General features: G+C 39.0%; 1 protein-coding gene across 2 annotated transcripts in view; it reads right to left on the bottom strand.

Annotated features, from left to right (window-relative positions):
- The window catches only part of LOC137098586 (cadherin-18-like), a 130,654-nt gene that overhangs the window by 104,612 nt on the left and 10,768 nt on the right, over window positions 1-15,274 (bottom strand). For both annotated transcript variants that reach the window (XM_067474979.1, XM_067474980.1), the window contains exon 2: window positions 6,712-8,099. In XM_067474979.1, coding sequence (XP_067331080.1) covers window positions 6,712-7,617 — 906 coding nt within the window. In that variant the 5' untranslated portion in view covers window positions 7,618-8,099. The remainder of the gene's footprint in view (window positions 1-6,711; window positions 8,100-15,274) is intronic.

Here is a 15,274-nt window from a genome sequence, read left to right as displayed (position 1 = left end):
GTAAAGTTTTTATGCCGGATGCCTTTACTGACGCAACCCTCCCATATTTCTACCGGGACACTGTAGAAATGTCTATCTAAGACACACATCATGATGACTGCTGCCTATGAAGCAATGTTTGACAGGGCTGATGGGGCAGACCAGAGAGTCGGGGAAAAACAGAAACCAAATCAGGCAAAACAATCAACAGATTCATTCTCTGTTCTCTATTCTCTATTTAGTAAACATCCACAACCCTTGTACTTTTATTTTTACTAATGTTAAAGAATGTAAAAATGTCTCAGAAAGTTCCAGGCAGTGACTAAGCTTTGGTTAAACTGTTTGCTGGACCTACAATAGGCAGATGACTGTGCTCTAGTATCCCACACTCCAGAAGCTCTGCATTCCACTCTCACCCTGACTGTTAGAACATATAGCAGCGCAGGCTTGTCTGTGATTTTCATGAAATGTGAATATGAAAACCGACATTCTCTGTCAATGGTCCTTGAACCACCAGTCCCCCTCACTGCAGACTCCCTTTTTAAAGTCATACCACACTTCAAAAGTCCCAGCAACTACCCATACAATACCTTTAGCATGGATAAGCCATTCGGTACAAGATCCTGCAGGCCTTGTAATCCTTTGGAAGTATAGTCACTCAAATAGCACAAAATATGTGATGTAGGATTCCTAAAAACATACTCATTACACGTCTTCTAAGGGGTATTACACTCTTGTTAAGTTTAACTATTTTTGTCAGTTTGGATTTAAAAGTTCAGCTGAATTCTCTGGCCCCTCTCAAATCATGATCGAAAAGGACCTGAATATGGCAACTATTACATATTTGGTGATAACTATAACAAAAACTGTCAGCGAAGCTAGTGAAGTTTCGAATTTCTCTAGATTATCTTACTCCTGAAGATGCTGTGCCTGCTGTGACTTCAAACACTTAATACACTAAGGAACTATTATCACTATGTGTCCTGCCTTATTAGAAATTGCAAAATGCTAGGCTGCTGCGGTGGCCCAATAAAAGAAGCATATACTGTGTCTCTCTTCCACCACTTTTCCACGCAGATCACAGCTGTGTGTATCTTGTCCTTACTTACCATTTATGCCTAGAAACGGAGAAAGTGACTGCGAAAAGGTGACAAACTAGATATGGTCAGTGAATCTCTTTAATCGTCCCTGTGATGGAAACATAATTTTAAGAAGGGGTACCCTAACAGTAAACCACGGGTGAACAAAGAAGTCAAACTGCTGTTCATTGAGAAAAGAAAAATCGTTTCAAACAGGGTAATTCTGCATAGTTAAGTTCTCGCAGTATGAAAAAAAAGTGCTAAATGTGAAATCTACAAGGCTAATACCTTTGGTACTTTTACATGCTTTTATACCCTCTGCTATTACTTTGGTGAATTTACAGAGGACACAATGACACTTTCAGGTACATTCAAATTCCTTCATGTTGGATGTTGTATTGCCAGTCTCTGTGTTTCTCAGAAGATGCACATATAATTGCTACCTGGGGCAAATAAAATTATTTTTGAGTCTTGAATTATCACACAATTCTAATATTCTCACAAGAAATCAGTTATTTGGCACTTCTTGCACCATCATCTGTAATCACAATACTTATTATAGTTGGCTCCAACACTAGTCTCATTATCAATATGTAGAATGCATGTGTACAGTCCCTCAGACAAAAACCAACAGTATTATGGCAGACTGTCATCTTCATTGCATCTGCTCCAAACAGAGTATGCAAAGCAGAGCATTGTTAAACAGCACACAGTAAAGAGACAGCAACCGGCAGCTACAAATGAAGCTATTCTCACTGACAGTCCCATGGTTACTCATAGAAACCAAATTATGGTGGTAATTCACAAATTAATTTACACTTCAGTGACCAGGCAACTGTAGATCCTGCACACATGCACATGTGTAAACAGATGAGATTTTATCAGGAGTTTGTATGTAACAACTGCTACCATTTTGCTCCCATTTTAAGAGATAGAATCTGCCATTTTGGTAGCTGATGCCAAAAGGAATGTAACTTCATCAGATGGCTGCCTCACAATGTCTGGGCACTTTTTCAATCAATGCTCTTGTGAGTTGTACTTCAAGCTAAGGGCAAATGACTTATATGAATGTTACAGCTGAAGGACAAGTGCTGACTCTTTAAACACAACCATAAAAAAACTCTAATTACATATCAGACAGTGGATGCTGTACAGCAACATACAGTATTTGCAACTTTAAATGTACCTTTATTGTCAACAGATATGGCAGTGTAAAGATGTCTTCACAGGTGCTCCTCGTAAGTTCAGCAATTTTAGCTATTCCGTCTGAAAAACACTTGAACTGGTTCTAAACACTGTTATCATACTAAATCTTCAAAAATGGCTGGCAAATCCCGAGGCATGACCAAGATGAAAGAGGATGGCATCAAAGCTAGCAGCAAAGTGACTACATGATGGGGCTGACTGATGGTATCAGTTTAGATGTTTCATCTATGACACTAGAGCTTGAGCTTTGGAGCTCGGCAACCCAACTTTACACTAAACTCTCCAACAACAAACAGAGAGGATGGAATCCACTCTGAAAGTATCACAGTTTAGGAGAGTCAAATCTCTACTGCATGCAGAAAATGCATGCTTACAGGCCTGTGTCAATAACCACGGGAGTAGGTCAAGGTATTAAAATAGAAGGTGATCACAGAAAAAAGGCAACTCTCCGTTTGTTGACTGTGCACGCCACACTTGCATGGTGAGAGCTGTGTGGCGCTGCGAGCATGGCCATCCATATAAGTGTGGGGAGTTTGGTGTGCACAGACTTGACTGCACGGCCCCCACTTGACAATTAATCTATTGTGAGTATTAGACATATTTATGACTTTCAACTAATAATATGTTTCAGAGGTACATTACAGAAAATAACACATCATTTCTGTTGGCTTCTCAGAGACCCCTGCTGTAAAACATGACTGGAATGAACAATACAATGGATCAATATGTGTAATTAGTGTTGACAGTACTGTTTAGCACAATCCATCCATCCATCCCTTATCTCAACCGCTGAGCCCGTTTAGAGTCACTGGGGAGCTGGAGTCTATCCCAGCTGTCATAGGGTGAGAGGCGGGGTCCAAACTGGGCAGGTGTCCAGTCTATCTCAGGGCCAATACAGAGAGACATACACTTATACTCAACCGTTCACACTCAAATTCACACCTACTGAAATTAGCAAATTAGCATGTCTATGGACTGTGGGAGAAAATTGCAGATTGCAAATGTAAATGTATTTTAATGGGATTTTATGTGCTAGACCAACACAAAGTGGTACATAATTGTGAAGTGAAAGGGAAATTATAAATGGTTTTAAAAGTTTTTTACAAATATCTAAAAAGTGTTGCATGCATTTGTATTTAGCCCCCCTGAGTCAATACTTTGTAAAACCACCATTTGCTGCAATTACAGCTGCAAGTCCTTTGTAGTATGTCTCTACCAGCTTTGCACATCTAGAGAATGAGACTTCTGCCCATTCTTCTTTACAAGATAGCTCAAGCTCAGTCAGATTGCATGGAGAGCATCACACAGGAATATGCTTTGATAAACTATTCCATTGTATCTCTGGCTGTATGTTTAAGGTTGTTGTCATGCTGGAAAGTGAACCTCCTCCCCAGTCCCAGTCAACAGGTTTTTTCTAACATTGCTCTGTATATGGCTCTATCCACCTTCCCATCAACTCTGACCAGCTTCCCTGTCCCTGTTGAAGAAAGGCATCCCCACAACATGATGCTGCCACCACCGTGTTTCACGGTGGGGATGGTGTGTTCAGGGTGATGTGCAGTGTTAGCTTTCTGCCTCACATAGCGTTTCACATTTAGGCCAAAATGTTCAATAATGATCTCATCTGACCAGAGCACCTTCTTTCACATGTTTGTTGTGTCCCCCAAATGCCTTGTGGGGACTTCTTATGCCTTTCTATCAAAATGGCTTTGTTCCTCCCACTCTTCCATAAAGGCCAGATTTGAGGAGTGCATGACTCCCACCTGAGCTGTGGATCTCTGCAGCTCCTCCAGAGTTACCATGTGCCTTTAGGCTGCTTCTCTGATTAATGCTCTCCTTGCCTGGCCTGTCTGTTTAGGAGGACGGCCATGTCTTGGTAGGTTTGCAGTTGTGACACACTCTTTCCATTTTCAGATGATAGATTGGACAGTGCTCTGTGAGATGTGCAACGCTTGGGATATTTATTTACAACCTAACCCTGCTTTAAACTTAAACTTTATCCCTGACCTGTCTGGTATCTTCCTTGGACTTTATGATGCTGTTTGTTCACTAATGTTCTCTAACAAACCTCTGAGGGCATCACAGAACAGGTGTATTTATACAAGGCACTGTTATTGTTATTTATTACATCACAATAGACAAACAGAAGCTTGGACCTATCAGTAATGCATTCAAGCCCTATTTATGAAAAAATTTCATTGATATTTTAACAATTATTAAAACAAAGACCTTATTGGTTTAAAAATATTGGTTAATGATCCTTTATGCATTTATATATACATTCAATAATGTATTGTTGAGTCAAAAAACTGTTACCACTATTGTTATGGTTTTTACACATACGACAACTGGGTTTTGGCTGGATTCTAGGCAGAAAATTCTCCTTAGCCATTATGAATGTGACTTTGATGACAACGTTTGATGCAAACAAACCTTGGAGACTGTTGAGGTTCAGCCAACATGTTAGCAGTGTTAAAGATAATGCATGTTTATGTGGTTTGATAAATATTACTTAACATTTGTCTGGACCCATGTGCTGCAAACTATGCATGTTTTCAAGTGGATAAAAGGTGTGCACTCAGGCTACCCCACCGACTTAACTACTGTGAACATAAGAAAGCAGCGTCAGATTGATTCTTTCTTCTAAATTACCCAAGAGGAATTGGCACTTTGGGTTGTATAGTACGGGACCAAAATTACAGCTTGTATACCACTATTTGTAACCTTAAATATTAAAGAACATGGCACTAAAATTATGTTAATACAGCTGTTTGATTAGAGATGAGTTAGGTTAGGGTCCTGCTTTGTTTAGCCATGCAAATGAGCTAGATAGACTAGTACAGTTCAGTGACTTGCCAGAGAATGCAGTGGCTGTAAAATTACATTTGCATTGTATGTTGGTGAACCACATGATTTATGGGAGTATTTTGAGATTTCAGTGTACTGCATAAAGCATGACCCAGTTCAACACAAAAAGGACACTAGCCCAGGATTAAAGCAAGTTGCCACTGAGTGGCATTTTCCATCCCAACATGGAGCTCTGCAGTTTTTTGCATTCTGCACAGAAAATGTGCTTGAAACAGTTAAACTTGTTTAGGATTGTGGCTGCTATGTGATGTAGTATAAAAATCACTGATCCGACAGCAAAAACACCCTTGTGTTTCATGCATTAAAGCCGTTGCATTACTGACAGAAAAACAGTACACTCACTAGAGCAGACGTGCAAAAACAAAATTACAATTTGAGTTTAAATTTATATTTCTCTGCTCATTGCTGCATAAGAAATGCTAATAGATATGTATGTTTTTTTCAGACCCTCTTTAAGTTAAGTCTACATTTTGTTTCTCTACAATTTGTTTCTGGTAAGCTCAGGGCTGTTTTGATGGAGCTGAGCCAATTGGCTCCCCTGTAATTGGAACAGGAGTGCAGCTCCAATTTTCTACACAACAAAGTGGTGATCAGATTTAAAGATTCGGAGAGAGGCTATGTTGAAAAAAGTATCACAAAATGCTGCCAGTAGTCTTAAAAATAGGACTTAAGATGCCTGTTAGATAAACATAGGTAAACATAGTGCTATGTTGCACGTGGTACTGCTTTATCTGCTCAGCTGTTGCTCTTCTATTGGCCTCACAGTGCAACTAAAGCTAGTTCCACAGTTATATTACATACTTGCTTTTTTGTCCCAGCAACCTTATGTTTAATGTCAATTTTAAACCCAATAAATGTCATGCCTGCTTCACTTATAAAATCAGAATCAAAGGTATGATTGAACATCCAAGGGATTTGACTGTCAATGTACTCACACAGTGACCAAAACAAGGGGAACAAACAGTAACATAACAGCAAGATTAGCCAAATTAATTACAAGAATTTGGTAGATATCTTAAAAGGAAGCTCTTTTTACTGTCACATACATCCGCTGCATTTAATGCATCCCCTGGCGGTGCCTTGGAGCTAGCACTGAGTGTCTCAAGGACGCACCTGATGCATGGTCGTGGATTTGAGAGACTTCTGCATGTCTTACCCATTGAGCCACCAGGCCACTTTATATCGATGTTCAATATATACAGCTTATTGCACATTTTCAATTCATGAACTGACCCACTATGCACAGTTCAAACTCATGTGCATGATGGGTGTGATGTGAACTGTGCATGCTAACCTAGATAACTCCTGTGGTTTACGTTACCAACCCAACCAATGCAAGTGCCTGCCCCCCTCCTGCATTTGGCCACACAATGCATGTAAATGCTTCTCGTTTATATGTTGTGCCTTGTAACCTGCTTTTTCATCTTGCATTTCTACTTATTACTTTTTTACTCCATAAAATCTCATTAAATCTATACCAAAAATGCACCAACACATTCACAAAAATAAAAATAAAATAAAACTAAATAAAAACTATGTAAATTTGATCGCTTAACTGCAGTAAAGAAATAAATCTTACCTTTCCAACATATTGTGGTTCAGGTCCAATGTGTTCCTCCAGAACAAAGAATTGATTCCATATCCAACCTCTCTTGGGTCGATGTTGGGAATCTTTCTCTATGTCCAACAACTTGGTCTGGTTGCTCTGTGCTCTGATGGGTGTCCTGGAGTCTCTATTGGGGGTCTTGGAGTTGGGTCTGGCATTTGTATTGGTTTGCGAAGAAGGTCTTTGTTTTGAAAGGGATTTAGGACTGGATAGTGAAGCTGGGCTAGCATTATAGTAGGTACTGACATCGGTAGCACCTGAATAGTTGGATATTGCATCAGATCTAAAAAGTGAAGACAATTTAGTGTTTGTGATTAACTCAGGATTTGTTTCAGGCCTGGTCTTCATCTTGGAGTTGGGGAGTGTGTTGGGCTTTGCCTGAGACAGTGATCCAAGCCTTGGTTTTGAATTAATTTTTGGGGTGATATTTGAAGACTGCTTGAGATTGTTTAAGGGATTTCTTGCTGCTTGATTAGAAGTTGATGTGAAAGCCAACCCTTGCTTAGAATTCTGTTTAGATGTATGCTGTAGCTTTGGTCTACTGTTTAAGTTTGATGTTGGCAATGTAAAGTTTGTGTTTGACCTCTGGTTGTCTGTAATATAGGACATGGTGACAAGTCTAGGCTTAACCCAAAAGTTCTGGCTGGAGCTTGAGACCTGACTGGGCTCAAGTGTCATATCTTTGTCAGAACTGGTCCTGAAGTTTGGTGTTGGTACCGGCATTGACTTGAGTCTTAGGTTCGGGTATAGGCTGGGGTTAGGGTTAGTGTGAGGTCTCAGATTGACCTGGGTCCCATAACAACTTTGGGAGACAACACATAGGAAAACTACCAGAGGACAAAGACAGGAAACGGCAGCCACGCCAGCTGGAACTTTCATTGTAAAGAAAGAATGGTCTTGAATTGTCTTCCTCCCTCTCACCTCCAATGTGTTACACCACCATGGGCATACACAATTACATTTAAACACATAGGATCAGTCTTTTTCCACATCAGGGTACCAATGAGTGTCCACATAGTGCAGTCCAAATAATCCAAATAATGTAGATTTTCCTCAGAATAAGAAAAAGAACTCCATAATGTGTTTTTTTGCTTTGACATTGTGTGGACATAAATTCTCTATACGTTCAGTATATGTTCCTTCCACCATTATTCCCAAACATGAAGACCGCTTGGACTATTTTGAAACCCACACTAGAAACATGACTTTATCCAAAACAAAAAGGGCTGGGGGAACAACGAACCTATATACCAAGGACCATGTCAAACACTATATAATACTGACTGTGGTCAAAAGCTAAAATCCATGTTGACAGCAGAAAGTAAAGGGCTGCTGGTTGGTTTAAAGGCCCATCTTCTTTCCTGAAAGAGAGAACATAAAATCCATGATCATAATCAAGAGAAAAACACAGCCACAATACAAAATGACTGACTGGCAGGAGACACTTATTTACATGGGCACCCCCTTTGGAAAACTTCCTGATAGTCAAATCATTTTCAGCAGGTTAATGTCAAGAAACTGTACCACACATGCATCCATTCATCCAGATATCCATCCATTATCTATCATAGGTTGGATGCCATGAATGCTAATCTGAAGTTTGGAGCTAATGACAGATCTATTTAATCACTTCCCCAAAATGACATTTGTGTGTGTTTTTGTAATAATTCATCAAAATTTAAGAATTTACTATGATCAGTGATCATTGTATGAGATATAGTCTCTCAAGAACAGTTTTAGCAGGTGGTCTAAAGTGAGATTGTTTCACGTTGGGTTTACTGTAACACTGTGATCATGAAGTTACTAGAAGTCCTAAATAGAGGATTTTCTGATGTTTCTACCATTTGAAGATGGTATATCACAGAAAATGTTTGGGTGCCATGCCCAGTTCTGTTCTGCAACTGTACATCTTATCAAACTAACCCATGCCTCTTCGCTGACTTTGCCACCCTTTTACAGACTAACTCGTGCATTTGCTGCAGTGAAATCTTTTCATCAAGCCAAACATGTCAACCCCATTATCTCTTTTTGTATGACTGAAATGAACAAATTAGCATACTTCAAGAAGAAAAGGCAACTTGAAAACAACAGCAACTAACAAAAGCCTCAAATTCTCCTGTCAAAAAATTGTTCTGGTTTGAAAGATCCAGCAAGCTTGTTGTTTAAGCTGTTTTGCATTGCTTATCCTTGTTGACTGGATGTACTGCTCATTAGATTTTGAGCATTACCTTAAATCTAGATCATTTTACCTGCCAGCTGCACCAACCTCATCTACACAGGCAAGCACAGCATGAACGATATTCAAGTGATAAATGTTTTATCAGTGATGAAACCAAGTGTTTGCTGAAACGATTTCTCTTTCCTTCCCTTCATTCTGTTTTGAGAACAGACATTGATCTACATTTTAACAAGTACTGTATTAAAAAAAGGAGTAAGAATGGAGAGCTGATAGACTAATTTGCACAAGACACCAAGTCGATGCAATGTGTCAGATTAAGGCACCCTCTCCCTAGACTTGGGGAAATTATTTTGTAAATGATTTTTGTTCCCCTCCATGATTGTGCACAGAATTAGATTTATATTTTCATGGTAAAAGAAAGGTTGGAGTTTTGAAAATGAATTTTCTTGTGACTAATATGGCCTGCATTCTTTTAATGGCACCTTAAGGCCCAGATAACAAGTGTCCTTGGCCGTCATTCCTCTTGCAATGTTGCAAAATAACTAGTGTACTACATGCAATGATTGTGTTCCAGCATAACTAAGCATATAGTTCAAGGCCAAATCTGTACATGAAGTGCAATTTGAAGTTAAAAAACGTTTTAGTAATCTCAATTAAAAAAATAGGCCACATGGGTTTGGAGCTCATGGACTAGTCAAAAAGTTACTTAGGCTACATTTGTAACTCTAGACTACGAGTACAGGATGAGGCCATTTAACGTCCCTAAGGTTCAGCCAAGTCAATTCTTAATATTGGACAATTCAGAATGTCATGATAAATGTACAACAGTGCTAGCTTTCAATTCAATTTTTCAACTTTATTTATACAGCGCCAATTTACAACAAAGTCATTTCAAGGCGCTTTACAGAATAAAGTCCAGACTACACAAGTATGTACTGCCAATACAGCAAGCAGTGTGCCCCAGCCATTTCTCAAAAGGCTAGATTACAAAATGTGATCTCTATAGTGCTTAACATACCAAACTATTATCAAGTGAAAGGTGCCATTTCATCTAATAAACTCTGTGTTTTGATCTTGACCCCTGACGTCATCAATGTCATCAATGTACAGCAAAGAAAATAAAAAGAACATTGTGAACATTTTAATTTAGTTGTTTTTACTAATCAAAGTGTTTATAAAGAGGATACATCTTTATTCTTTTATTAAGGATATGAAACTGTCTCCTCCCAAATTCAGAGGCAGAAGGCTGGGCAGACTGGTAAACAGTCAGGAAGTTACAGTTAGGAGAGTTGAAGTCCAGCAAGGTTTATTAATTAAAAATCACAGCTGACACTACTGAAATGGAGGTAACTGCTTTTCAATCAGAGTGGGGGTTTAAGAAACCAGAGAGACAAAGGCAATAAAGAATGTCACTTTCATTACTAAGGGCACAGGAGCAACTGAAAAGGGAAGTAAATGTACAATGTTAATCTTAAGAGCGAAATACTGTCAAAAAGTTCCTCAAACCTAAAGCCAGGGAGGGAGAAACTTTCTCCACCACAAGTAACAGCTATTGGCCAAAGGAGAATGGTCTTGTTTCACATTCAGGTAACTCTAACTGGCAAACATAAGAAGGCTGTTACTAATAGGGGTTGCCGGACAGCTGGTAAGTATTGCAGGTAACATGGAGACACCTGAGAGAGATTTCACTCTCTTGAGGTAACCTGGTTTCCCCAAGGTAAATGTCTGTCAGAAAATGTAGATGTCTTTGCCGTGTATACATGTAACAGGTTTTTAGTCAGCTTTCTCCTTTTCCTTCTGAAGCCAGAACATGACCCTAAAATTTCTCTAAAGTGTAAAGCTGTTTATGAGCCGTGAAAAGGCCCCATGGCAACCCTGAGGAACGATCCGCAGTTACTCTGTGTGAGGGACTGTTTTCACGTTTACACATTTTACACTGTTTTTAGGACTTTTCAGTTCTGTTACTCAACTTAAAACATTTGTTAGAAAAGTGAAAAAAAACACATATAATAAGATTTGTTACATTACAAAAGAAAACATTGGTGACATGAAACAATTGTTAGTGTAGGAAATATTTTCCTAAAATCTACTCAATTTATGGTAATGAAATGACCAAAAACACCTAGTTTTTGTCTGTTGGTGGACAAGTGGCCAAAAAAATGGGTGTCCATCTCTGTTCCTCTTTCTAATCATAACCAGTCTCTGTTTAATACGGGCCGGTTGTTAATTTTGTTACCAGTTTCACTACCCCTGGGTGAACAAAATCCAGAAATGAAGAAAACATATAAATATAACATTTTGAGTCATCCTGTGATACAAACTAGAAACAAAAACTGCAGCACGTTTCAGTCCACCATGCATGAAACTCTAAAGTTACTTTAAAATGGAAAGCTTTAGTAAATGCAGGAGAGGAAGTGTTCTGGCTTCCCAGTTTTCTCACTTACACTTCCCAAACATTGGCGACCAAAGAAAAACCACCTTTTCCAAAGGTATGAGGATTTGGAAAAAACATCCTGTTAACTACAAACAAATGCTGAGTGTGCATCACATTGACAGTGCATTTTCAACATTTGAAAAGATGCACACGCAGGCATTCCATCAAGCAACATGGACTGTGCATGGACTGAGGTTTCTTTGTTGGTCCTAAGAGCAATATGAAAACATACTAAATTATTTTTTGGGTGGTTTTGCTTCACCACCATCACCATGAAAAATGCACTGCATAACTTCACTTTGCTGTAAAGGAAATTCAGAAGCTTCTATTTGTAGTCCTCTGGAACTCCTAGTCACTAGTCACCTTCCCCTGGATCAGAGTGTTCCGTATCCTTCTAGAATAGAAATATTTATCACAGCCAAAGGCCATGAAATACCATGACCTAAAGCATAAGACATAAAAAGCTCTAGCAACAGTGATTTGTAGGTGTGTGCATTTTCAGGCTATGCAGCAAAGGAGAACTGAGGACTTTCAGGGGAATGTACATTAAAAAGACTTGTGCTATGCTGTGACCTCAGAGAATTTGTTGTACTTTGGTCATTTGTTGTCTTTTATGTCTTTTTGACCCAGCCCAAACAGCCACATGCTCATGTGAAAGTTTCCCTGCATTGTCTCATGTGGTATCAACCCAGATTTGTCCCCTTCCCTCCCTCAACTAAAAACACAGTGTGAAGTCAAACATGAAATCTTTACACAGGCTTGCTGCAGTGACTGCCAGCACCAGGTCTACAGTAACTTCGACTTCAACTGATTGGCAGTAGGTGAAAGAAAAAACACGAGGGACCAAATGTTCGTTCAGAAGTAGACAGGCAGCCGAACAGAAAACAGGAGGGTCCACATGTAAGAGCTGTTGAAAAAATAGAATATACATGTGGAAATAATATATGTGCTTGTAAAACAAAGAAAAAACATTTTAAAAGAATGGTATCAATAACAATATACACTGATCAGCCGATCACTTTTTTCCCATTAAAACCACCGGGTGGTATTAAAGTTGTGGCTGATCAATGTTAGATGTATGATGTTAGTTGAGTGGTATTAGCTATTAGGGATAGTCAAAGAATCATTAGTGAATGTGAGGGTCCGGGGCTGGTTTTTATTCCCAGTCCAGCCGTGTTTCAAGGGATACATTCCATCGATCAAACCATTTAAATAGTGATAATGTTGAAGAGAAAGCACTCTAAGTAGCTGCCCTTCTGCTGCAGTCCAAGGGCAGAGGCTGTCTTTTGATTTCTGGAGATCTATCAGAACCTATTAGCCATGGATTAGCATCCAATGTTGCTAATTATGATGCTAATTGGAGGGGAATACACAGTGGAGCTCTGAAAGAAGGTTGAGGCGGTGACTTGAATACTGACAAGGTTCCTGACCTCTATTTCTGCTGTTGTCTATGTATCTATCTATGATGTGTAAGTTTCACGCATAGGAACTGCAAAGTCTTGTTTTCCTGAGTGTGTGTGTGTTTGTGTGTGCGTGTCAATAATGGTGATTGTCACATATATGTGATACAGTATATATAATAACAACAAGGCTGGAAGAACATGTATGTGTGTACAAGTGAAGAATGTGTATGTGAGGCTATAAAAACATGTTTCACCACATCAGACATAAATATATTGAGAGAACATCTGGACATAAAATATACCCCACTAACCTTCAAGATATGTTAAGATAACTGCTTAGGTAAGAAGAAGTATTCTCTACAAGTGTAGGAAAACTTTCAGAGGTATGCACATTAAAAAGACTTCTGCTATGCTGTGACCTCATAGAGTATGTGGTACTTAAATTAAAATTGCCACAAGTGGCGACTTGAATTCAGGAATGAAATGGTTAGATTTTGGTGGTCAAGGGTTAAAGTAACTGTTCCATTCTTGTGAATGCTCACACCACAGGAGGATTTCTTCAAATTTCTAATTTTTTAGTTTCATTTTACTACTAATATAGGAGATTTGATTTTCCTATTAACAAGTGATGTTAACCGCTAATAATTTACTGCTCACTAATTTACAAACTGGCAGTGTAGTATTAATTTCACTAATTTTCAAGTTGCTGTCTATGGCTTTAGTTTAGGGGGTAAATGTACATTGATGTTTTTAAAGTTCCCTTTGATGTGCCTAAAGAAATATATTTCTCTGCTTCTAGCTAAAAAAAAAAAAAAAAACTACCCCAGACAACATCAGTTGGAGGAATTCTTCATCATTAGTTCAAATAAGTTGATCTGGGGGAGCTCTGGAAAAGCAGGTTAGTGATGATTTCAAACTCTGTGGTGTGCGCAACAAAATGACATAACCTAAACTAAACGTTCCTTCAAGTGATTTCATCTGGAGACATTTTTCTGCCAGACGCAGAGAGATATTTGAATGTAGGGAAGTCAGAGGGATTAATTCACATGTCCTACTCAATTTAGAACCAAAAGAAGCAAGTTCATCAGTTTATCAGTGAAAACATTCTTCAAATCACTTAAATAACTGCATGGAGTAAACTCTGAAACCATAGCATCCACCCAAGAATAATTTCAAAGTTCTATGTGCCGTCTCGTCACAACATTTTTAGCGTCTGTGTGAAGTCTTTCAACAGTCACAGTGTCTTTACCTTCTGCTGATGTCTTTTAAAGAAAGTATTTAACTTGTAGGCTTCAGAGCTTGTCATACTGTTTCTTTACTGTTTCTCTTATTCTGGGTCTGAATGATAAGCTACAATCCCCTGTGCTGTAGCAGGGTTCTGCTGGCAGCAGCCACATTATGCTGCACAGCAGGCTCCTGTTCTCTCCCACTGTCAACCTATTTGAGGTGTCTTGTGAGTCTGGGGTTCTTTATTGAAACTTGACATCATAAGTCAGTCAGAAAAAGCTGAGGAATTATTTGGTGAGGGGGTGAGGGAACGGAGATTATGTCTGGCAGCTCTACTGTTTTTTATTACTGCAGTACTGCAACATGCATCTGACAATAGTTTCAGTTCTTATATGCTACTGTGGTTGGAGAAAATAAACTAGCTAGTCAGAGCTTTTGTAGGGAAGATTGTTTTGCCTTCTGAGCAAAGGTACATAACAATGAGACTGACAAGAGAAGAAGGACATTAGTGCACTTGTGTAGTCAAACTATAACAGGGACCATAACTCTTTAATGGACACATTTCTTCTAAGTGCATAAGAACTGAAGTGCCACACACTGCTTATCTACAATTTTTAAAAAACCTGCCCAAAATGGAACGTTTAAATGCTGAAGTGGTAACAAAACTGATTGTGATTATCTGTTTTTAAAAAAAAAAGCAGTCCCTGCCCTTCAGTTGCATGAACGGCACGGGAGGGCAGAGGACAGGAAGGGTCTACACATGCTCTGTTCCAAGTGGTCATCTTTGACACCACATAGTCTCTCACTAGATTGCCCCCTACTCCTTCCACTCCAACTGTGGGTCAAAAAGAGAACACACAGTTCTCACTGAGCTATAACCTTAGCCACTATAGATATTAGATGTCGACAAAATGTAATATGTTTGGGTCCTTTTCTGCTGCTGGTACAAATGACTTTTAGAGCCTTATTTTACAGGAGGACAGTCTCACAGATGCACTCCCTTACCGAATCATTTTTCATATTGCAATATATATCACAGAGAAAAATACTGCAATGTCAGTTCTTTCACACAGCCCACGTTAAAAATGTCTATGTTTTGATTTAATTTCCTGTATTGATCCCCATTGTGAAGATGTTGTTGGACAGTTGTTTATACATGACGCACTTTTACTCTGGGCATTCAGTGTCTTGTTCAGGGACACTTGAATATGTGGCCAGAAGACAACAGCCATAATCAGAAATAAACCTACAGCTTGTCTAACCTGGGGTTTTATCCCAAAGCTTCCTCTTGTC

This window comes from Channa argus, chromosome 14, assembly GCF_033026475.1.
Source record: "Channa argus isolate prfri chromosome 14, Channa argus male v1.0, whole genome shotgun sequence".
In the NCBI taxonomy this organism is placed as follows: domain Eukaryota; kingdom Metazoa; phylum Chordata; class Actinopteri; order Anabantiformes; family Channidae; genus Channa; species Channa argus.
Note: the sequence above shows the minus strand (reverse complement) of the source record. Positions and strands in the feature narration are given on the sequence as shown.